The sequence below is a fragment of the Primulina tabacum genome, chromosome 5, assembly GCF_025594145.1.
Source record: "Primulina tabacum isolate GXHZ01 chromosome 5, ASM2559414v2, whole genome shotgun sequence".
NCBI classification, from domain to species: Eukaryota; Viridiplantae; Streptophyta; class Magnoliopsida; order Lamiales; family Gesneriaceae; genus Primulina; species Primulina tabacum.
Window position 1 is genome coordinate 23,959,857 of NC_134554.1, and position 25,197 is coordinate 23,985,053.

The 25,197-nt window shown below is 36.3% G+C and overlaps 1 protein-coding gene across 6 annotated transcripts; it reads left to right on the forward strand.

Annotated features, from left to right (window-relative positions):
• The first annotated feature begins 4,023 nt into the window (after window positions 1-4,023).
• On the forward strand, window positions 4,024-8,410 carry LOC142547345 (protein NLP5-like). 6 transcript variants are annotated; one of them, XM_075655601.1, is made up of 5 exons: window positions 4,024-4,232; window positions 4,712-5,629; window positions 5,889-5,936; window positions 6,078-6,873; window positions 6,999-8,410. In XM_075655601.1, exons 2-5 carry the CDS (start codon window positions 4,745-4,747, stop codon window positions 7,883-7,885), a joined length of 2,616 nt encoding a protein of 871 aa, XP_075511716.1. In that variant the 5' UTR covers window positions 4,024-4,232; window positions 4,712-4,744; the 3' UTR covers window positions 7,886-8,410. The 6 variants fall into 6 exon arrangements, with proteins under 6 accessions (XP_075511716.1, XP_075511718.1, XP_075511719.1 ...); XM_075655603.1 differs by having other exon boundaries at window positions 4,761-5,629; XM_075655604.1 differs by lacking the exon at window positions 4,024-4,232 and adding an exon at window positions 4,267-4,374 and having other exon boundaries at window positions 4,761-5,629.
• The last annotated feature ends 16,787 nt before the right edge of the window (window positions 8,411-25,197 follow it).

A 25,197-nucleotide genomic window follows, 5' to 3' on the forward strand; every position in this document is an offset into this window, starting at 1 on the left:
CAAATATATTAAATTACTGATTTTTTTTTAAAATAAAAAATTGGCGAGATCGATGTATTGCATGTTCATATTTGTGACACTGGCATCGAGAATCTTCATTTAGAATATTTCCTCTACATGAAGTTTCCAAGATATCATTTGTCCCTTCTAATGTCTAGATTTGGATTGGGCTCCAATGAGAAAATTATTTACCTTTTATACAAAAAGTATTAATATATTTATTCTAAAAAAATTATTAATATATTATGAATGTTTCATATATATATATATAGTGTTTAGAGTAGGTTTTCAGAATAAAGAACAACGTACAAGTGTAGTAATTCAAGTAGATGTGAATTTTGTCAGAGAGATTCGGTCCGGAGTCCATTATTTAATTCAAGCTAATTTTGGCTGATTCTTTCCTATAGCTAGGCAACAAATAATCTGAGTTCTAAGCACCGCCAGATCGGAGTAGGGATTTGTATCTGCTGCATTTTACAATAATATTTTGCATTTTAAAAGTAGTATTTGTCCATGATTTATAGCTGATACGATGTTAAAATCTTAAGTCGAGACGATTTTCGGATTTGACAACTCAACTGTAGCAAAATCCTCAGTTAGATAAAAAAAAAAAACATATATTTCGATATGTCATTCTTTCGTATCAAAGACTCGCAGTTTTATTAAATTTTGTAGTTGTTGTTAATAGAACCAAATAAATGTCACTCGGATTCCAACACAAAATTATTCTACGTACAAAAAACAAGTTAAATATAATAAGAAATACCATTAAACAATTTGTTTGACAATTAGTAGATGATCTAATCAAAACGAATTAGAGTTTAATAACTTAATTCTTAGTCCATCTCCAACTCACGATAATTATATATATACGCATAATATATATATATATATATATTCAATTTCATTTTTAAATTAAATATTCAATTCAATCACCATCATAATATTTAAAGTAGAATTTTTTTTTTTTTTGACTAATGAAAATGGTAAACTATTATTGGGCAATTATAGCAAGTTTCGAGCTAAAAATGGCAGACAAGTAGGCAACTTGCCCAAGTACACACAATATATATTGTACATCACAGTTGATACAAAAGTGAAACCCACTTATATATTCATTATTTTGAAATATAATTGATTTAGCTCATCCACTCGAGTCCTCAATCGTATTTTACTGAAGAATTTTTTTTGCAATATTCGCTATATGAAATTATTACATATTGATTGAATTGTGGTATTAAACTGTCGCTGCAGATCTAATAGTCATTATTGATCTAAAACCGAAGTTTCATCTCACGAAAAACAATTTCGAACAATGATGATCAATATGTCTATCCCGATGATGATGTTCTCAACCTCAACCGATATTATTCGATTTATATGTTAGAATAAATATATCAAATTTGATATTAGCATAATCGAAATAAATCTACGGCGTATCTATCAAGATTTGACAAACGTTATATATAATTTTATCACTTTTGGCTTTTATCCCCTTGTTCTTTACTCATCACAAAAAGGACAGTGGATTACAACACCACACGGACAACTAATTTATACATTATATTAGGCAAAAACCTGTGTGAGACGGTATCACGAGTCATATTTTGTGAGACGGATTTCTTATTTGGGTCATCCATAAAAAAATATTACTTTTAATGTTATGAGTATTACTTTTTATTGTGAATATAGGGTAGAATTGATCCGTCTCATAGATAAAGATTCGTGAGTCGTTTCACAAGAGACCTAATCCATTATATTATTAGTAACATAGATTATTACGATTATTATATCCATTATTTTACCATTATATCATCAAGCTGATGTGATGTCATCGTCATTGACAAACATATAAAAAAAAGTATCCAAAATATTTTAATGAAAATGGGAAGAAGTAAAGTCATTAAAGTACAAACCATCCAGCCTACCAAAAAACACTTTTTTTATTTTATTTTTTATAATTAACCAATTGCATTATAAGAAATAACATAATAAAATTTACTTTCCTTAGTTTACTCTTGTTTATTTATGTTTGATCTCTCAATCCCATATCAAGATTACAAAAGATATTTCACATTTCCCAAGTCGAGTCGAGCTCGAGTAGTTCGTTTCGAGTCACTGTTAGAGTACCTAGACTAAATGGAATATTTAATTTTGTTTTTCTTATCTTTAAAATAAAATTGTTATGACTGGAACTAAATTTATAGGGGGCGAATAAATTTTTTCCAACAGATAATTTCGATTGATTTAACAACATTGAAATTTTATTCTTGTTAGTTGGATTCTCAGTAAAACAATCAGTACAAACTGTGCGGAAGTAGGATTACTGAGACTCTATGAACAAATGACTTAAAAAAAGATCAGTTGGGATTGACTGCATAGTTATAAGGTAGATAAATTGAAAGTAGGAACAAGGTTGTTTCTGTATGTTTAGAGATTTCAATATTCTTACGTCACTCATTTTTTCCTTGCAGAAGGATTGCACTAAAAAACTTTGGTAATTAAAAATAATTTGAAATCACTCATTTTAGTACAATTTAACGATGTATAACTGAAACTCTTAGTGTACTCAAATTTAAACAGTTTGAGCAGTAAATCTTCTTATTCTCAACTACACAGATTTCACGACGGAATTATAAGTATAAATTTGATTTTCAATATGATCAAATAATGAATTATCAGCATGTACCGACTGTTTCAATTTGGCTCGCAAAATCTTTTTAAGGGGAGATGAGTTAATTCAAAAGGTTTAGAGATAGAGTGTGCAACCCTTAGAGCTTATTTAAATGCTCTATTTATAGATTGATCTGGAACGATAATCTTTTTAAAATGACATACCATTTCCAATGCAAATATCAATGTTGACATGTCATCGTTCTTTCGGCCATGTTCTGATAGTGGTTATAAACCTAACATTCTGTTAGGATTAAGTGATTATTGATACAAAAATTTTATCCGCTAATTCAGTTGTGCTATGATATTTTATCACTTGTTATAATGATTCTTTAGAGAATGTTCTAATTTGATCTTGAATCGGGTTGGCTATCAGAATCTCATCAGTCGGCTTTGTATTCAGTTGGATTCTTTACAGAACTTCTTCTTATGAATATCCACTTTTTTTTTGAATTCAATTGATTTATGCTCTGTAATTATCTTTTGGATCAGCAACCTTGTTAAATATCAAAAAACTTATAATGTTCTATGGATTTGTGTATATCAAATGACTAGATTTTTTTAAAAGTTAAAATCTAGGAAATCTTTATGAAGCTGGAAATGACCATAATAACAACCAACTTTTATAAAATTATTCACTCACTAGGTAATGAAGAAAATAATTTAAAATATATTGAAAACTCGAAATACAATTAACCAGAGCTTAGTTTATACGTGACCAAATTCGATCGACTTTTAGACTCTTCGCCGCAAAGTCGGTTCAAATTATGAGTTCGGTTTATTTTTTTAAAAATAATAAAAAGGGAATTTGCAATGCAAAATAAGATTATAATTTCAATACTATTTAAGAATTTTTTAGTAAATAAAAAATATGAAAAGTAATAAAGAGGAAAAATTTTATTATTTAATACTGCATGATCAAACCGAAAACCAAACAACCCATTTAAAGAAAGAACATTTCTATCATAAGAAAAATTATTTTTTTTTCAAAATGAAAATCAAATGACCAATTTTTTTTTTGAGGAAAAATCAAATGACTTCGTCCACTATTTTTATCTCATACAATTTCATCTACTCCATAGTTGACCGTAGCTGGATTCCTTAGGCGGGTTTTGTGGTGGGGCCCTTGAATGTTACGAGAATCTTGATTATCAATTTATATTTATATACAAATTGAATAATATTTTCAACCAAACTATAATATTTATCATTTTATGGAGTATTACGTGCTTGTGCCGATTGATCCAAAGCATGAGCTGAGCACTGCTGTGTACAGATAATATGATATTCTATGTATATGCATAATATATATATATATATATATATGTATGTATATGTGTGTGAATAATATAGCTGAGGGGGGTGGACAGAGACACGGGGAATTGGTTTGTGATGTTTCTTCGTGCTTTGGTTTTTCTGATATTGGTTAGACAATATAAACTTTGGAATTTTTTTGTAAGTATACACAAGAACCAATTTTCAGAGTTGAGGCCCTACCCAGCTTACATGTGTTGCTGAGATTCCTGAATCACGGGCAGCCACCACAAGTTTTTCTGAGTGTATGAAATTTAATATTATTTATTTATTTCGATTATTGGGGTTTGAATTCGGGAAATAGACCAACCATTATTGGAATATCCAAGAATCTTTGCACACAGCTAGTTGCTTCTCAAATCTTTCTGTCTGATGCTTCCTTGTTTGGTACTTCTTTTTTCCATTTTTGTGGGTTTTATCTGCTGGCTATAAATCTTTTGCAGTGTTCTCTGTGAAGGTTTTTTTTTTTTTTTTGTTTTGTTGGATTTTAATGGAAACCCTGTAGTTTATTTGTTTTAATGGTGGGAACAGGAATCTTGGTGAATGGAGTCATGTCTTTTGACAACTGTAAAGAATCTTCTGAAAGTTAGTTAGTTGTACTTGTGTTTCTCCTGATGTTTCACATCCTTTGTTCTTTGTCTGAAGCACACCTTTAGAGGGTCATCCGATTGATTTGATTGTAAATTAATTGTGTGTTCTTTTTTTTTTTCCCATCTGCGTCTAGATTTACTTATGGTGGAGGCTAATTTTGTTGAATATGGGATGTGATGCAGTTGTGATTGTGGGGGAAGATTGGGCAATGGAAGAAAATATACTTCCCCTTAATTCGGTGTTGGGTGCTTCTCCGTCTGATTCTTTCATGGATCTGGATTACATGGACCAGCTGTTTTCAGAAGGATGTTGGTTAGAAACGCATGGATCCGAATTCCTGAGTTTTGATGCTTCGACTCCCATTTCACCTTTTGAACCTTCGTTTCTATGGTCGACTTTAGAAGCGAATACTGTCGAATTTGGCCGGGTCTCATCGAAAGAAGGGAGACAGAGATCATCTTTCCCCGAGAATGTATCCATAAGTCAAGCTCAAGATGCACTTGGTTCTCTGGGGCAACCCGAAAGCTATGTGGTTGAAGGTGTTGAATCAAGAAAAAGATTGTGGATTGCGCCTAGAGCTTCGACATCGATAATGGACCGATTGTTTCAGGCTATTGGATATATAAAAGATTACTCGAAGGATAAAGATGCGCTGATTCAAGTTTGGGTTCCCGTGAACAGAGATGGAGAACGTGTGCTGACTACAAATGATCGACTTGTTTCCGTGGACCGTAACTGTCCAAATCTTGCTCAATATCGGGAGATTTCAAGGGGTTACCAATTCTCCACCGAGGAAGGTTCAAAAGAAGCCGGATTGCCTGGTAGGGTGTTCCGGAATAAGATCCCTGAGTGGACTCCTGATGTTCGGTTCTTTACAAGGGACGAATATCCTAGAGTTGTTGATGCACAGAAATATGATATTCGCGGTACTCTTGCAGTTCCAGTTATGGAACAAGGTAGTCGAACTTGTTTGGGTGTGATCGAAGTTGTTTTGACAACACCCAAGCTCAAATATGGTGCGGAGCTAGAACGTGTCTGTAAAGCTCTTGAGGTTTGATTTTATGCCTTTTTCTGTATTTTCTTGGATTGGTACATCATCCAAGCATTATTATACTATGTTCCATGTTCTTTAGCAACTGAAAAATACATCTCCGAGACATTTGATAACTCAACTTCATGTCGCTTTTGTATGAAATTAGTGCTGAAATCTTGCTGTTAATCTAGTATATCGTTAGATACATATTCAACTCAACAAATAATCTTTTTTTTATTTGAATTTTCTGACAAGAAAATAATTTGCTTGTGCATAGGCTGTTGATCTCAGGACTTCTGAAGTTCCTGTGTCGCAAAATGTCAAGGTAGTTGGTTACATAATATATGTATTCCCCCACAATTTAGAGCTAACATTTTGGAATCTGAAATTTTTTTATCTGAGGAAGATGATTGTCAAGTTCTACCCCTATTGATATGCCCCTGATATTTGTGGTTCTTTTTTGCAGACAAGTGATATATCTTACCAAACTGCACTACCGGAAATTTTGGAAGTTCTTCAATCTGCCTGTGAAACACATGGATTACCTTTGGCTCAGACATGGGTTCCGTGCATCTTGCAAGGTAAAGGAGGATGTCGTCACTCTGATGATAATCTAGAAAACTGTCTCTCCACTGTAGATTCTGCTTGTTACATAGGCGATTCCCGTATTCAGGGGTTTCATGAAGCTTGCTCTGAGTACCACTTGTTGAAAGGTCAAGGCATAGTTGGTAAAGCGTTTAGAACTAATCAGCCCTGTTTCTCGCCTGATGTTACTTCGTTTAGTAAGACCGAATACCCTCTTTCTCACCACGCAAGAATGTTTGGACTACAAGCTGCTGTTGCTATACGACTTAGGAGTATTTGCACAGGTTCTGCGGACTTTGTATTGGAGTTCTTTTTGCCTATAGATTGCAAGGATTTAGAAGAACAGAAGAAACTGCTCACTTCTTTGTCGCATATAATACGAAATATTTGCCGGACTTTACGAGTTGTCACAGACAAAGAGTTGCAAGAAAATTTTACTTTGCCAGATGAAGAGTTGACAATTTCTCCAGCCATGAGATTCAGCCAGGCACCTGATTCTAATTCGAGAGAAGGTTTCACATTCGTAACGAAACCATCTACTTCTGGTGATGACAGTTCGGTCTACACGAACAGAACTGAAGAGAAAAGACGTGCTAAAGCTGATAAAACTATTACATTGGAAGTTCTTCGGCAACATTTTGCCGGTAGCCTGAAAGATGCTGCTAGGAATCTTGGTGGTGAGCATAAACTTTTTCGTTGACTTGTAGTGATGAGTAATTTTTCCTTTTAGTTTTTTATATCAAAGATGATATTTGTAAATTAGTGTTTAATGTTGTGTTTTTTCCCTTTTATTTAATACCAGTTTGCCCCACAACTTTGAAGAGGATATGCAGGCAGCACGGAATACAGCGTTGGCCTTCTCGAAAAATCAAGAAAGTTGGCCATTCCCTACAAAAAATCCAACGTGTGATCGACTCTGTCCAAGGTGCCTCTGGTGTCTTGCAGATCGAATCTTTCTACTCGAACTTTCCTGAACTGGCGTCCCCAAATGCATCGAAAACTACCCATTTTTCGAATTTCGAATCTACTGATCATGTATGGCCTGCAGAAATACATCATGAAAGCTTCCTTTCAAGCCCTCCAGCTGCTGTCTCTCTGTCACCTTCTTCTTCTTCCAGTCAAAGTTCCGGCTCAAGTGGATCTTGTTCTGGTGGAACACAGCCTAAATCATCTTTGGGCATTCCACGTCACGATGAATCAGTCTTCAAGGACAACGCTGATGGCATGTTCAAGAGGACTAGAAGTGATGCAAATTTACATCTATCAAGTGATGAACAAAAGCTCCTTCAAAGGTCCCGAAGCCAGGCATCTTTATACGTGACTGTTAAACCAGAAAATAGCCGTCCTAAAACACAGGTTGGCGGCGCCATCAAAGCTCAAGAAAGAGTCCGTCCACGAGTAAAAATTAGTTTTGGGGAAGAGAAGATCAGATTCCGGATCCAACATTCTTGGGGTTACAAAGATCTATACCAACAAATTTGCAGAAGATTTGGTGTGGGTGACACTCAGGGATACCATCTCAAGTATTTGGACGACGATGCTGAATGGGTATTGCTAACATGCGACGATGATTTGGTAGAATGTGTGGATGTTTGTCACTCGTCTCAAACCGACACCATAAAGCTCCAACTTCTTGGTGATTCCCAAGCACATTTTGGTTCGTCATACGGCAGTAGACATCATTTTTGATGGATCAGTTGATACGAAACCAGCAAGTACCTTAACTTTAGGACGAGCTTCTGAAAGTGGTTTGTCTTGTGAGTTTATTGCTCAAAAGTATGTTGCTACCGTGACTCGCACAGAACAATGCATTTTGTTCAATAATAAGGCGTTCGGAGGCAGACAGCAGAACAAAATAGTTAATTGTCATGTAAAGAGGTTTCAAGCTTTTCTGAAACTGTTTCAGAAACATATCTAATCGCTCTTCTGCCTTCTTGGTATTGCCCCTGTCGATAGAACTCGAAAGAATGCGGATATCTCGGAACTCGGTGAAGCTTCATACTGAACATTGCACAATACAGTTTACAGTCGAGGATAGCACACTGAACACTACACTTGCTATATTTCATCGGTAAATGAAGTTCTCAATCTAAGTTGAGAGCATCACCATTGTAAAGTTTGGTTCCTTTTCTAGAAATCTTACTACACCGCCATGCATGTTGATAAAGCTAACTTCATGTTGGTTTATGTGAAAGGGATAGAACTTTGTTGTGAGTTTGGTGTACTTTCATTTTCTATCTTTCTCCATCTGTGGAGTCTTTTGGACTTGTAAGTGTTTTATGCAGTTTATATTTATCTTTAAAAAGGAAAAATAAACCCAAAATTATATATTTGTATAAATAGTTACTATAAAAATTGACTTTTATAACTTTATCACTTTTATTTAATTTTTTTGATATAAATACACCCATCTTTCTATTTCATTCATATGATTCCATTAAAGAAATATCCACAATTCTATTTCACTAATGTTTTTTTTCAAATTGTAAATTTTTTGAAATATAATTGATGAAATTACTTTATTATATGATAATTCGCACCACTCAGTGAATAAATTTCACACACAAATTTTAAGGCTTATTTATCTGGAACGTCTATGTTAAATAATTCTATGATGCAATAATAAACTTAATAAATCATAGTAAGAGTAATCAGAGCTAATATCCATAATCAGCGGAAATGTAAATCATAATAACACATAGTATCTATGATATATTCGCGGTAAAACCTGAATAAAGTTATACAACCATATCGATGTTGGGACATCGTATTCTCGCACCCAAGACGCAGCGAAAGTTAAAATTTTTTGTTCTTGAGCGTCGTGTGTTTAAAAACATTAATAGGACGTTTATGATTATACCTTTACGTTATTAACGCTGGACTCCAAACTATTCCGATGTATAGGCGGATACAGCTAGTCGTGCGTTCACATCTCCATGTGATTCAGAATAACATTTATTCTTATTCGGGTTTACCCTAGTTAACCCCATTCTTTTCATCAAATCCCTGATCAAGATGTCATAACTCATTTCTGATTGCACCCATCGTGGTAAGAGCGTCTAGTAGCATCGCCCCATGATCCCCTAGGTATCACTGATAGTGCCTGCAATAACCTTTAGTCATGGTTAGCGTACAGTATGGTCCATTCAACACATATATCCCGATCGAATCTGCAACCATTGGTATATCGAGAGTTGCATATGAATTCGATAACGATGCGATTTATCTTTGAGTACTAATAGTGGCATGGCATGTGCAACTAGGAAAACACATTTTCCTAAAGCACATTTCTTGCTCTGGCCAGAGAATCCTTGCACTATTAACTCATCAGATCACATAAGATATCTTCACCCGTTGGCGAACGGTGAATCCCCGACTACAATGCATTTGCTCCTACTTATTTTCGAAACTACACCCAACCTCGCCACCTGATGACCCTCGATGGAGTCGGTAATGGATCAAAGTGCATGCTAGTACGTATAGCCTCTATATTGTCCCGGATCAAAGGACTAATGGTCTACAACCATAACTGCAGACTATTCCACTCGATAAGAGGGAACCACTTGGATAGTCCGAGGGAGGGTTGTTCAGTGCAACATCATATGATCACCCATCTGTGTGAATGGACATCTCCATGCCCTTGCCAATGAAACATGGCGTTTAGACAACAGATGCTAGTCTCAAGCTCGAGCGACCTTTATCCTTGTTTTAGACAGCTGATTCGACTAGGAACCTGTTTAGAATATACGGTATGCTTCTAATGAGTTTCATGATCTTACGTGGGACGCAGACCTCATGGTACCTATTGTATATTCAAGTACTTTTTTCTATGCAGCTTGCATGGGTATACAGATAAAGTATAATGTCATAATCGAATAAAATCGTAAAATATTATTAAAATAAAGATTGTTTTACATAAGAGTCAATAAAACCGGGGCCACAAGTTGGCTTGCCCGGGCACCTACTCTAATAATCTCCCACTTTCCCTATAGCCAACTACCCATAGATCTTAGACCCATTGCTTCGTGATGCTTTTCAAACAATGGTCCTGGCAGGGGCTTCGTCAGTGGATCAGCAACGTTATATGCGGAGGCGACTCTCTCTACCGAAATTTCTTCTCTTCCCACAATCTTCCGGATTATGTGAAACTTCCTCAGTATATGTTTGGATCGCTGATGAGACCTCGGTTCCTTCGCTTGCGCTATGGCACCGGTGTTGTCACAGTAGACCGGGACTGGATCAACTGTTTGAGGAATGACACCCAACTCTTTGATGAAATTCCTCATCCAAACACCCTCCTTTGCTGCAGCCGATGCAGCTATGTATTCGGCCTCAGTGGTTGAATCCGCTGTGGTGTCTTGCTTAGAACTCTTCCAAGAGACAGCACCACCATTTAGCTTGAATACAAATCCAGAGGTCGATTTCAAATCATCCATGTCTGATTGAAAGCTAGAATCAGTGTAGCCTTCCAATTTTAGTTCTCCACTCCCGTATACTAAGAACAAATTCTTAGTTATTCTCAAGTACTTAAGAATGTCCTTCACTGCTTTCCAATGCAGTGGACCGGGATTCGACTGATATCGGCTTGCAATAATCAGTGCATATGCCACATCAGGTCGAGTAGATATCATACCATACATAATACTGTCTATGGCAGATGCATATGGAATGCGGCTCATGGTTTCTATCTCTTCATCAGTCTTAGGGCACATAGACTTGGATAGATTCACACCATGAGACATTGAGAGATATCCTCTCATGGACTACTCCATAGAGAATCTCCTCATTATGGTATCGATATATGTGGATTGGGTGAGCCATAGCATCCTCTTTGATCTATCCCTATAGATCTGTATTCCTAATACATATGATGCTTCATCCATATCTTTCATGGAGAACTTACCAGCTAAACATACTTTAGTTGACTGCAACATCCCTACATCATTCCCAATAAGTAGTATGTCATCAACATAAAGTACTAGGAATGTCACTACACTCCCACTAACCTTCTTGTATAGACTAGGTCCCTCAGGATTTTTGGCAAAATCAAAATCTTTGATAGTGTTGTCAAATCTGAGGTTCCAGCTCCTCGATGCCTTTTTGAGTCCATAAATGGATCTATGAAGTTTGCATAACTTATGCTCACTTTCTACTGATGCGAATCCTTCAAGTTGAGACATGTAAATCTCTTCCTTAATATCCCCATTAAGGAACGATGTCTTCACATCCATCTGCCATATTTCATAGTCATACTATGCTGCTATGGCTAGCAGTATCCTAATGGACTTGCACATTGCGACTGGAGAAAAAGTTTTCTCATAGTCAACACCTTGTCTTTGAGTATATCTTTTTGCTACCAGTCTAGCTTTGAAGGTCACCACCTTCCCATCTAAATCCATTTGCATCCTATGGGAACAATTTCCTTAGGTGGATCTACTAAGGACCATACTTGGTTCGAATACATGGAGTCCATCTCAGACTGCATGACTTCAAGCCATTTAGATGAATCGACATCAGGCAATGCTTCCTTGAAATTTCTTGGATCACTTCCAGGAATGGGCTCACCTTGGCCCTCTTCAATAAGCAGGCTCAACCTATTAGGCGGCCTCGAGATCCTTTCGGATCTTCTAAGAGCTTGTGTTTCTTTGATTGGCTGTTGGGGTGTGGGTTCTGCTACTTGTGTAGTAGGTGGTTCTCGAATCTCATCGAGTTCTATCATCCCGATTTTTCTATCCAATAGAAACTCCTTCTCTAAGAAGGTGGCATTTCTTGAAACAAACACATTTGTTTCACTGGGATAATAGAAGTAATATCCAATAGAGTTCTTTGGATATCCCACACAGTAGCACAAATTGGCTCTACTATCCAATTTGTCTCCCACTGCCTGCTTCACGTAAGCAAGGCATCCCCATATTCTTAGATAAGAATATTTGAGCGGCTTTCCCATCCATATCTCATATGGAGTTTTATCCACTGCTTTTGTATGGACTTGATTCAACAACCTTGCCTCTGTTTCAAGCGCATATACCCAAAGGGATGGCGGCTACTCAGTGAATCCCGTCATAGATCGGACCATGTCCATCAATGTCCGATTACCACGTTCTGACACACCACTCAACTGGGGTGTGGCAGGCGGAGCCCACTGTAAGAGAATCCTATTCTCGTTAAGATAGTCTTGAAACTCAGTACTCAAGTATTCTCCACCTCGATATAATCGTAGTGTTTTAATACTCTTTCCTAATTGTTTCTCTACTTCTGCTCTGAATTCTTTGAACTTTTCAAAGGCTTCATACTTGTATTTCATTAAATACACATACCCAAACCTCGAATGATCATCGGTAAAAGTAATGAAGTAGAAATGGCCAAATCTCGTGCTAACACCTAGTGGGCCACACACATCTGTATGGATCAAATCCAACAGATCATCTGCACGTTTTACTTTCCCTAGGAAAGGGGCCTTGGTCATTTTTCCTTTCAGACAGAACTCACACTTCTCTTAGAGAGTTTATGTCTGACGAGTCAAACATGCCCTCTCCCACTAGCTTGTGAATCCTTCTTTGGGAAATATATCCTAGCCTAACGTGTCACAAATGTGCTTGGTTTAGACTATCTTGTTTTCTTTTGGTTGTTGTTGAAATTGTGTTTACTTGGACATTTACTTATCATTGCCAAAACATTTCTGATCCAAATAATTTCTTATGTCCAGGCTTCTTGCAGTGAAGCAAACATGTTCTGACTTATCGGCCTTTGTCAAATTCCAGGCCCACCACCTTCTCATTAGGCCCAATCATACTTACACCATGCTCATGGGCAAGAGCTCCATCTTGTATGTGTGTAGTCATGTGTTCCTTGAAAGTGGCGTGCATCATTATACGAGTTTCATGCACTATGCAACTCTTGTATGTGTATTTGAATGTCAACAACATTCAAAATTTTCTCAAACTGTCTCTACAATTCATTTGACATAGAAGCAAGCATATTACACTTTAGCTTGCATCCTATGGTCCTACCATCTTGCATGCTTTGTTAATTTAGCAAGACTGACATTAGTGTGTATGCTATTTCCTCCGAATTTAGAACAATTTTCCCAGCCAATCTTGAAAATTAGTGTTCGGTTAGCTTGTTTTAATGATAGAAATGGATTACGTGACGAAATCGTAAATATACTGATATGAAAACAGAATAAACATTACCGACTATTTTAAAATATTTTGTAAGACGTAAAATATGGACTTTTGTTTTTACGAATTGCCTCCCACTATTTTGACATTTTCACCACCCTCAGATGACAAACGGTAAATCCAATTTCTTTAGTGAGTACGCAAGGCCCAATTGCGAAATTATGATCCCGAATAATATCAGCCAATCATAACTTCCAAAAGGTAGAGCCCAATTGCAACTCCTTACAACCCTTACGTAATTTTGCCTCACGTTTGAGGAAGGTCCAATAATATGATCCCCTTTCTCTTCACGTGTCGAGCCCGGCCCATCAATGTTGAACCTTAATTGACGGTCGCCATGAGATCCCCCAATAATATGAGCCGAAGTCATGGGAGTTCCACGTAGTTCACATAAAAAATGTCAGTGGAAGTCACAGCTTTCCGGTGTCCAGGCCTCCCCAATAATATGAGTCAGACACTGACCGCGGGTAGCGTTCATCATGCAACCACCGTTGATGGAAGGCAAGGAGTTATTAAACTTTCTTTTAATTATCCTTTTAATGGGCTTAATTTAAATTTTGGATCTCATCCAAAATGAGGGATTTTAATTTTAAAAATTTGTCTCATCATTGATTTTAAAACTCGTGCCATGATTGTTTGTATGATTGCCGGATTCATGCAACTCTTTTTATTATATTAATAATAACGCACATACTGATTATTTATAATATATCACATACATAATAAATAATAAAGGATGATCGATAACCGAGAGCTAATTGATCCGTACGAGCCACATACGGATCCATGTCCATAACCTAGGTAAATGCAGGGATGCAAATGCAATATTACATAAGCTTCCAATATTTTACATGTCTTCGATCTTCAAAACTCTTTATGAGGATCGGGCCCACCGTCTTCAAATCTTGATCTCCTACTAATTCTAATATTTACATTAAATATCCATGTCACATTGTGATACAAATTTAGGGGATTAGAATAGACCATAAACCATGTCCACTTTTAATTATCAAATAATCAAAAATTACAACACGTAAAATATCCTAACATACACCTAGCACATTGGTCATGGCTGTCGATAATCATTTTAGCATATAATATCATATATTATATAAATTTCATAATATCACATATTATCAATAAATCGTATATCTCGTAAATTATCACTAACCGCTATAATTTTCAAATTAAATAAACACTTTTATTTAATTTCAAATAATTAAATTTGTTATAATACACCTTTTACCTATTTATTTTTTAAGAAATTGATTTTATCAAAATTATTGTAGAGGTAAAATCGTCCGTATTTTCACAAAATATCAATTTAACCCAAAATTTTAAAAAATCAGAAAATCGCCCCTGGCCCGAACAATTCAAGCTCACGACCTAGCGCGGTGCCCGAGACGTTCTCGGGTAACCAGCCCGCCCGCTAGCCCGCCCGCTGCCCGATCCGATCAGGCGCTGGCGGGCGCGCTGTGCGCTGGCCGCGCGCACAGGCACGCAGGCGATGCGCGCGCGCTGCGCGCTTGCCGTGCGGCGCCGTGCGGACAGTTTCGGGCAGACCCAAATTTTTTTTTTCAAAAACAAGTTTTTCAAAAAATAATTTCTAGGGGCGTTTTCATAAAAGTTTTTACGTGATTAGAAATAATAAACTCAACATAATTTAATTAAAACACATGATTGAGAATAACATGGCTCTGATACCACTGTTGGGACATCGTATTCTCGCACCTAAGACGCAGCGGAAGTTAAAATTTTTTGATCTTGAGCGTCGTGTGTTTAAAAATATTCATAGGACGTTTAGGATTATACCTTTGCGTTCTTAACACTAGACTCCAAACTACTCCGATGTATAGGCGGATATAGCCCTTCTTTTAAATCCCTACGAACGGCTCTTCTCCTTTGATCGCCTAATTAGGTCCACGATCGAAGACTGTTTTCCTCGTTTGGTTTGCACTAGAAAATTTAAACGATTTATGCATTGAGACTGTAGTCTCCGAATTTGCAAAATCTAGAGACGATGCAGCGACGGTGGCACGGTGGTGGAAGAAACACAAAAGTGACCGAAAATTTTCCTTGAAAGTTTGCAAGTGGCCGTTTGTTTTTCTTGATGGAAAATTATTGATTGTTAAATCAATAATTATTTTGAAGCTTAATTAAGCCATTAACAATTAATAGCTTTCATGAACCACATCTTTCAATTCACATGGCCGAATGTCTTTCCTCAAAACATGTGAAGTGGCCGAGAGCTTCAAGGGAAGGGAGATGAGTTTTGCGTGAAAAAAATTAGGTTTTTCAATTATGAGTCCTAATGGTGTATATATAGAGTGAGACTTCTAATCTAATTAGGAGTTCTTCTCCCACAAGGCTATAATAATTTCATTATATTTAAACTCCCATATAATTAATATATAATATATTTATTAACATTGAATAATACATTATATAATAATATTATAAACACATATTTTATATCACCATATAAAATATATACATGTATATGTATATTAAATTAAATAACAATTATTTAATTTATAAACTAACTCATTGGTTAATTTAATTCTAGACTCCTCTAGAATATTTATGAGAATTTGTGCATGTTAGTAGTCATCACCACTAGCACAATCATTTAATTAGTAAATTCCTAAATTTACTAAAAAAATGATTCCGAACTCATTATTACCCCGATCGACAATCCGAAAGCGCCGATGTATAAATGATACAAATCTTGTTCATATAATGAAAATTGAAAATTTCACTTACCATATTAGACATCTGCCAGTCTAAGTGAACTCCTTCACAAAACAGACAGTTCCACTCTCCTTCCTTATTTAGCAATCATGCTAACTTCCATTTCTTCCATCCTATGGAAATCAGCTCATAAACTCATTTATGAGCTTCTTGTTTGATCTCCATCAAACTATAGTCGCCAAATTCCAACTCCTTGAAATTTGACTATCTCAACGGGAACACAGAATCCGATGCTTGTGTGACCCTCAATGGTTCAGGGATACAGCTAGCCGTGCGTTCACATCTCCATGTGATTCAGAATAACATTTATTCTTATTCGGGTTTACCCTAGTTAACCCCATTCTTTTCATCAAATCCCTGATCAAGATGTCATAACTCATTTCTGATGGCACCCATCGAATCATGGTAAGAGCGTCTAGTAGCATCGCCCCATGATCCCCTAGGTATCACTGATAGTGCCTGCAAGAACCTTTAGTCATGGTTAGCGTACAGTACGGTCCATTCAACACATATATCCCGATCGAATCTGCAACCATTGGTATATCGAGAGTTGCATATGGATTCGATAACGATGCGATTTATCTTTGAGTACTAATAGTGGCATGGCATGTGCAACTAGGAAAACACATTTTCCTAAAGCACATTTCTTGCTCTGGCCAGAGACTCCTTGCACTATTAACTCATCAGATCACATAGGATATCTTCACCCATAGGCGAACGGTGAATCCCCGACTACAATGCATTTTCTCCTACGTATTTCAAAACTACACCCAACCTCGCCACCTGATGACCCTCGATGGAGTCGGTAAATGGATCAAAGTGCATGATAGTACGTATAGCCTCTACATTGTCCCGGGTTAAAGGACTAATGGTCTACAACCATAACTGCGAACTATTCCACTCGATAAGTGGGAACCACTTGGATAGTCCGAGGGAGGGTTGTTCAGTGCATCATCATATGATCACCCATCTGTGTGAATGGACATCTCCATGCCCTTGCCAATGAAACATGGCGTTTACGCAACAGATGCTAGTCTCGAGCTCGAGCGATATTTATCCTTGTTTTAGGCGGCTGATTCGACTAGGAACCTGTTTAGAATATACGGTACACTTCTAATGAGTTTCATGATCTTACGTTGGGACGCAGACCTCATGGTACCTATTGTATATTCGGGGACTTTATCTATGCAGTTTGCACGGGTATACAGATAAAGTATAATGCCATAATCGAATAAAATTGTAAAATATTATTAAAATAAAGATTGTTTTACATAAGAGTCAATAAAACCGGGGCCACAAGTTGGCTTGCCGGACACCTACTCTAACAATCGAAAGTTTGTATGTCAACTCGTAAATAAAATACTCACTAAATAACAAATGTTGAACCTCCTCAGAAATCATTAGTCTCCATTAGTCATTGTCTGCATCGCCTGGCTAATCAAACATAAGATCTGCCTTGTGGAATATGTTTTCCAAAATAAAAACAAGGACATTGACTACCTAATCGTCCAATACATAATGTATGAGCATACAAACCTATATGCGTATACATGAATTATGAACTGGTGATACGTGATCAAACTAGAAACTCGTGCTCAGTCAATGTCTAAGCAAATGAGAGAGTAGCACGCTAATCCGTCAAATTAGTTGGTGGTTCACATATAAATCCAGATCTTGGACCTGAAATATCACGAGTTATCATAGTACGCTGGTCCGTAGAGTGAATGGGTGATTCACGACTCTTGATAATCGTGAAATAAGACTGAGCGACCCTCACTAGATAAGCCTTATCTTATGGAATATACTATCTCAAAATTATATGCAAATGCCACATAATATTGTGACAAATAACATTCATCATATGAAAAGTAAAATGCAACAAATGAAAATACATACTCAGCTGAATTTCTCAGTAATTACTTTCGTACCTCTAGTTGTCATGGGAAAATCTGGGTGTCTACTTACTGGTGGTAACATCATAACCAATTACCATTATTACTTTATAATCATGCTTATATCTCAATTAATATTTTCCAATTATAACTAAGGCTCTCGGATTATACGTTTGTCCGTAGTCAGTCCTTTGGGGATGATTGCTTTGTTATCCGGACTCTGAGATGCCGACCATTTTGGGAGCACTGACCTATTTATATTTGGAGTTCGGAAGGTCCTAACTGTGCGTGTCAACTGCCTCTCGACACCTCACAGTTCAGAAGCTCCGATCTCCACTTAAGAAGATCCGAACTCTTATGTGTCGATGCTCATTGGAAGTGTTACAGCTTTGCTGGTTGTGTGGGTTTGGAAGGTCTGATCTTAGGTCTGGATACTCTTTATATCTAGTTCCAAAATGTCATTCGATCTTTAAGAACCAATTGTTTTTTTTAAAGTAATGGGTTATTACAAGTTCTTTTACAGCTTGAAGCAAGCATCGAGTCAATGGAACCTGAAATTTGAAAATGTTATGTGTCAAGCATGTTCTAGCAATAACCATTTTCTCTTTGTGAAAAAAGACATAATTTTATCACAATTTTGTTAGTATATCTAAATGATATTGTGATATCGGGGAATCGTAAGGAATCTATATAGTGTCTCAAGAAATATCTGCATAAGATGATCAAAATCAAGGATTTAAGATTCTTAAAATATTTTATGGGGATTGACGTTGAAATTCCAAATGTTATGCGGTTTTTGTTCGCAAGCACACAATGTCAATTTTTAATATATTATTAGTAAATATCATTTTCACTAGAAGTGTATATTAAACAATATATCATTTACTATAATTTAAATAATAGACTTTATTTAGAAATTCAATACATATTTTTTATTAATTATGAAATAAAAAAAACTCCATAACATGTAAATAATGAGGAATTTGATCTGAGAGAATATATAGATGTTTTATTTAAGAATATGGAGTTTCATATTTCCCTTTGTGTTATATTTTATTAAGAATGTGATTTGCAGATAAGATTGCTTCCCCCCACAAGGTTTTGAGGTAAGCCATAATTTATCATAACACGTTCATCTTCTCCTTAAGAGTACGATTTTATGTTCTGCAACTCCATTGGATTGAGGTAAGTATGGTGCTGTAGTTTGATGAATTATGTCAGAGTTAGTACAAAATTCTTTAAATAGAGCGACATAACCTCGATCACTTAGAATCATTTTGACTTTGTACTCAGTTGATTCTTGACCTCATTCTTATAATTTTTGAAAGCTTCTAAAGCTTCATCCTTACTTTTCAATAGAGAGACGTAACAAAACCTTGTGCAGTCATCAATTGTTGGAAACTGAATTTCAGAAGTTTGACAAACTGAGCGTTTAATAGATTGAACTAACTTGTAAGGCCCGAGATTTTATTACTGTAATATGAGATTAATTTGAAATGATTTATTTATTAATTGAGATGATTATAGACGGAACGGATCAGACCGGGAGAGCCGAAAGAAGATTTGACATGAGGAGTAAGGAAGAGTCCCCGCGCACATGCGCGACGTGTTGGGCGCACATGCGCGACGTGTTGGGTGCACATGCGCGAGGAAGACAGAACCATGCGCGCACATGCGCGGCTTGAATGCGCGCATATGCGCGGAACGTCCAGAGAGTTCGGCGCACATGCGCGGCGGAAGGCGCGCATATGTGCGAGTAAGGGAATATTCGAGACAGAACATCTCGCGCATATGCGCGAGAAACATCGCGCATATGCGCGAGAAGATTTATGCAGCAGGCAGCCGGACAGAACTACCGGCGCATATGCGCGCGGCATGCATTTTGTCGAATTGCCACTTGGTCTCTTGAAGTGCAACGTGTGTATATGTATATATATATACATTATTCAAATCTATTCAGAGGGAGAAAAAGGAAACCGAAGGAAAGCTTTGAGGAATTTTCAATTCTTTGATCGTAGATTTAGGATTGTGAAACATCCGCTGATCTGATTTTAAATCCGACTTCAGTACTGTGTTCCTATCAATGCAGGCTACAACTGGACGTAAGTTTTGTTACGTTTAGACATGATTTGAAATTATGATATTGTCAGAATTGAATATGAATCAGATATGATGTTTCTGCTACAGTAGGCATTGCATAATTGAAGTCAGATTAAAGAATAGACTGGTTATACAATTGTTATGATTTTCAGAGTTGAATTGATTGAGATTCGATATCAGAGTTGAGTTATTACTGATTTTAAGTGTACCGATATTGAGATTAGGAATTGTATTGATACTGATTATGAATTCTGGTAGTATCTTTGTGATGTGAGATTGACGGGGATATCGAAACCGTATCGTTATGCCGTCGAAACATCAGTTGATTTATATTGATCAGATTCAGTAATAATTTCGATTGTATCGTGATATCGTTGATATGAATTAGATTGTACCTTGTTCAGATATGGATCAGATTATGTATTGATTTGAGTATTGATCAGAACAAGTCTTGAATTGAGTTATATACTGATATGGTATTTATGTGATTTGTCATTGCCAGACTGGGTATGGACAGATTGGAATACAAGACTTCGTCTTCATCAGACCGAGAAGAGAAAGGTATAAATTGATGTTAATTGGGAGATCGACTTGAGTTAGATTTAACTCGAGTTTCCCTAAACCACATATTTGTATGTTATTGTTTTTATACCTTTGTATTTTAATGATTATGTTTATTCTATTGAATTAGAAGTAGAAAGCAGAGAGCCATTGAGTGAGAGTCACTGACAGAGGGGTTAGATTTTGACAGTATAGTCACTGACCCATTGCACATTGTCAGGCTAGGCTTAGTCTTGGTAGATACGCCAAGGCACTGGACGTTTGGTGTATCGATATGCTTAAGATACAGACATTTTTCTTATTGTAGATATTCGATACAGCTAGACCAAAGTCCAGAAATAAGAATGTACCGCCACCGCGACTGGTAGTAGTAGGTGTGAGACTTGTTACGTTCTTATTCACCGGAATCCCTAGATTAGAATGAGAGATGAGTCGAGTCTTAGATATCGAGACTAGAACTTGATTACAGATTTGTATTGATTTATGTTTCGTAGATTGCGATTCAGATATTATTTACAGATTGATATTGATACATGTTGGTTGATTATGCTACATGTGATAAGATATAATTCATACTTTTATGTTAATTCAGTTAACTGCATGTATACATTATTTATACTGTGATTTATTCTCACCGGAGTATCCGGCTGTTGTCTTGTTTGTATGTGTGCATGACAACAGGTGGGGCAGGATCAGGGTCAAGAGGAAGATGAGAGATCGAGATTAGAGTGGTGATTCCGGACTTGGATGTAGACTTGGTTTAACACTGGAAATTAGTAGTTGAACCTTAGACTAGTTTGAATAATTGTTGTACATTATTGTACTTTTATACTGAGATGTATATTAGTTAAATTCCATTACGTTCCGCACTTATATTTTAAAAAGAAAAATTTTTAGACCCTGTTTATATTAATTGATAATTAAATTTCAAAGATGATTAAGAAGATGATTAGCGTCCGGGTCCCCACAACAGGTGGTATCAGAGCGATAGATCCTTTAGACTGAGATAGAAGAGAATGAGCGGGGTAGATAGATTGAGTTTTCTTTCCTTGCATGTAATTGCTAGCATGAGAATTATTTTAATGTTGATTGACATTGTGTATGCTAGCATGAGATTATGTTTTACTGCTTTAACATACATGTTATCTAATTATCTGATTTGAATTGGTAATATGTATTATTGAGTATGAATCAGATTTGATTCTCGATCAGCAGTAAGATGATCAGAGAAAGATTTGGAACAGATTTGTAGTATTTGGGTACTAATGTTTTGATAAGCAGATATACCTCCACGGAGAATTCCAGAAAGGGGTAGTACTTCGACTGAACAGATAGATATATCAGAAACTCCGATGGAAATACAGTTGGAAGAGTTTTAGGTATTTCAGCCGCCGATTCTGAGTGGTATCGAGACGTCTGAAGATTGTGAGAACTGGTTTGATGACATAGAAATACTGTTTGATTTACTTGATTATTCAGATGAGCAGAGAATTAAACTGATATTCCACCAGTTACGAGAGACTGCCAGGAGTTGGTGGATTACAAGTAAAAGAATGCTAGAACAGAGAGGTACAGTGATTTCGTGGGAAATATTCAGAACTGAATTTTATCGAAGATTTTTCTCAGTTTCGTACCGAGAGGACAAGAAAGCAGAGTTTGAGAACTTGAGACAAGGTCAACTGAATATTGAAGAATATGTTGCTAAATTCTCTACTCTACTGCGTTTTACTCCTCATGTAGTTGGGAATGATGAAGCTGTAGCGGATCAGTTCATCAGAGGATGGAACTCGGAGATAGTTGCATTGATGAATATGCAGCGACCTTAATATTTTGCTGATGCCTTGAGTAAAGCGAAGAGAGCGGAGGCGAGTCTGATTAGACAACTAAAAAGGGTGTGTACGATGCAACCCCAGACACAGCAATCCTCTCTCCGATTTGATCGCGGCAGTACGAGTGGAAAGCAAGATTTGCTGAAAGCTCGAAAGAAGCCATTCAAGAAGTTAGGGAGTGGTTCCTCTAGTTCCAGTTGTTCGAGCTCGAGTTATACTGGAGTTTACTGCAGAATGTGCGGAAGAAGATATCCCACGGAGCAATGCCAGGGAGTGACTGGTAGTTGCCATATCTGTCGACAGTCTGGACATTTTGCAAGAGTCTGTCCACAGAGAGTTTCCCGCAGATTTCAGGGAGCTGGATCATCTGGGTGTGGTGATCGAGGAACAGATCCAGGGTACACTTGATGATATAGTAACAGGTACTGATCTTTTACGATTATGTGGCTTATGTATTGATATATATACTAATGCATTTTCTACGATTATCTTTGACTGAGTTGCATGGAGATATGCATTATCTATTGGGTCTGTTTGTACTGTAGTATTGATTTCCTTACCTTTTGGGGGAAATGTTGATATTAGATATTTCTGTGAAATATTGTATACTACAGTAAGATGAGAATGCGACCGAGTTAGATTATGATGTACTTGTGGTTTTCTGATTTGACTGCATTATTGATATTAATATGCTGAACAAGTACAGAACTATTATAGATTCCTTTCAGGAGAGTATAAGATTCGGACCAGATATGGCTGATGAGTAAAGATTTCACGGTAAGGATTCTAGATTTAGAATTCCTTTGATATCTGTATTGTCTAAGACTCGATTGATACAGAAAGGAGCAGATGGTATCCTTATGTATTCAGTAGATGTACTGAAATCGAGCCTAGCATTGGCAGATTGCCAGTGATGTACGAGTTGGCTGATAATTGCCAGATAAGATTTCAGATTTGCTTTATATCAGAAAGATAGATTTCAGAATTGAATTGATATCAGGTACTGTTGTTGTTTTAGAATTCAATACAGAAGGATATTGAATGTACAGAATGATACAGAATGAATTGAAAGAATTAAAAGATCAATAGAAGAGTACCGACCAGGAGTTACATCTGATTTAGTGTTTCTTTATGTCATGTTTCAGTATGTTTAGAGATATTCTGTTGATTTCATGCTGGTTGTATCTATGATATTTTGATATACTTGCAGCATCTGATTGACTGAATCGAATATCTGAAGATTGTATTGAATACTCTGAAAACTGTAATTATTGTATACAGAAATTATTCAGAAATGAATTCTGCTTGAAACAGATTGTATTCAGAATATGCGATATCTGAAGTTAGTAAACTGATTGATTTTGACACAATTGAGATCAGAATCAGTGACTGAGAATGATACCGATATCAGAGAGATCAGAAATATCAGAAATATCAGAAATTTCAGAAATGTCAGAATTGTCAGAAATTTATTTTTGGTCTGAGTTGGCAGATTATCTTATACGATTGTTATTTTGTGTCTGCCTGAGTATTGTTATATTTTTACAGCAGTATTTAATACAGATCATTGTGAATAGTTGAGATTATATACAGATTATTTAAACCGAATCAGAGCTAAATTCGAGAATTACGGCAGTTCAGAGATTTAACCAGAATGTTCAGAACTTAAATTCGATAATCAGAGCAGAACATCGATCCGAGTGACAGATATGTGATTTTACTGTATAAGAATGTTTATCTTGTGACGTCAAATATTTCAGAATTGTACAACCGAATTTGATATTGATAATCAGAATCGAATATCGGGTAGGTATTTTTCTTTAGTTTATATTATTAACTGATTTCTTGTGCTGCATAGTTCGAATTTGAAATGACAGATAGGGTCAGAAGCGCACAGAAATGGATTCAGTAGTCGTTCAGGTAACAGAAAGTGTATGATAATTCGAACAGACAGTTTTGATATAGACAGATTAAATCAGTTATGATAGAATTATACTGAAATGTTGGCAGAATTGTACTGATATGTCTGAATTGTCAATAAATGAAGAAAGAAAAATAGAAATCAGAAGATTTATTACAGAATTTGTATATTCTGACTAGACCTAGGGAGTATATTTCGATGAATTTCGTAATTAGACCACTGCAATATTTTCCAGATTGTGATATGATATGATTGTGATTGACAGATTGTTCAATCTATATCTATTAGTTTGTACCAGATAACGTACAAACATGACCAAATGACACAGATCGATGTCAGAGAAGTGGTCAGAGTAACCAGAATGCCACAGTAGATTATATCAGATTGTGATTTTTGCGTGATTTTGTACTTGTGGCAGAATATACCACAAACTCCTTCGCATACTATCCAGATCTGAGAGATTATGTATAGATCTATAGTGCTGGATGTTAGCACTAGTTAACACGATGCATTGTCACTTGGTGCAATGAGAATCATCAAATGAGTATTGGGATAGCAACATACGAAGCATTGTACAATAAGTACTGCAGATTTCTTTGGTATAAGAATAATGTCTCAAAGATATCTGAGATAAGATCTGATACGGTCAGAGATATGACAAAGAAAAGGTAGCTAATTCAGAAAAGAATGAAGATAGCTCAGACCAGACAGACTTAATATGCCAACGTCGGATGGTGACGATTGGTATTCGAGGCTGAAGATTTAA

Excerpts from the sequence above, each read along its gene's own strand:
- LOC142547345 (XM_075655599.1), top strand. The coding sequence starts at position 4,531 with ATGGAGTCATGTCTTTTGACAACTGTAAAGAATCTTCTGAAA. Across the intron at positions 4,573-4,711 it reads CTGTAAAGAATCTTCTGAAA|ATTTACTTATGGTGGAGGCT; the intron begins GTTAGTTAGTTG and ends ATCTGCGTCTAG. Across the intron at positions 6,874-6,998 it reads TGCTGCTAGGAATCTTGGTG|TTTGCCCCACAACTTTGAAG; the intron begins GTGAGCATAAAC and ends ATTTAATACCAG.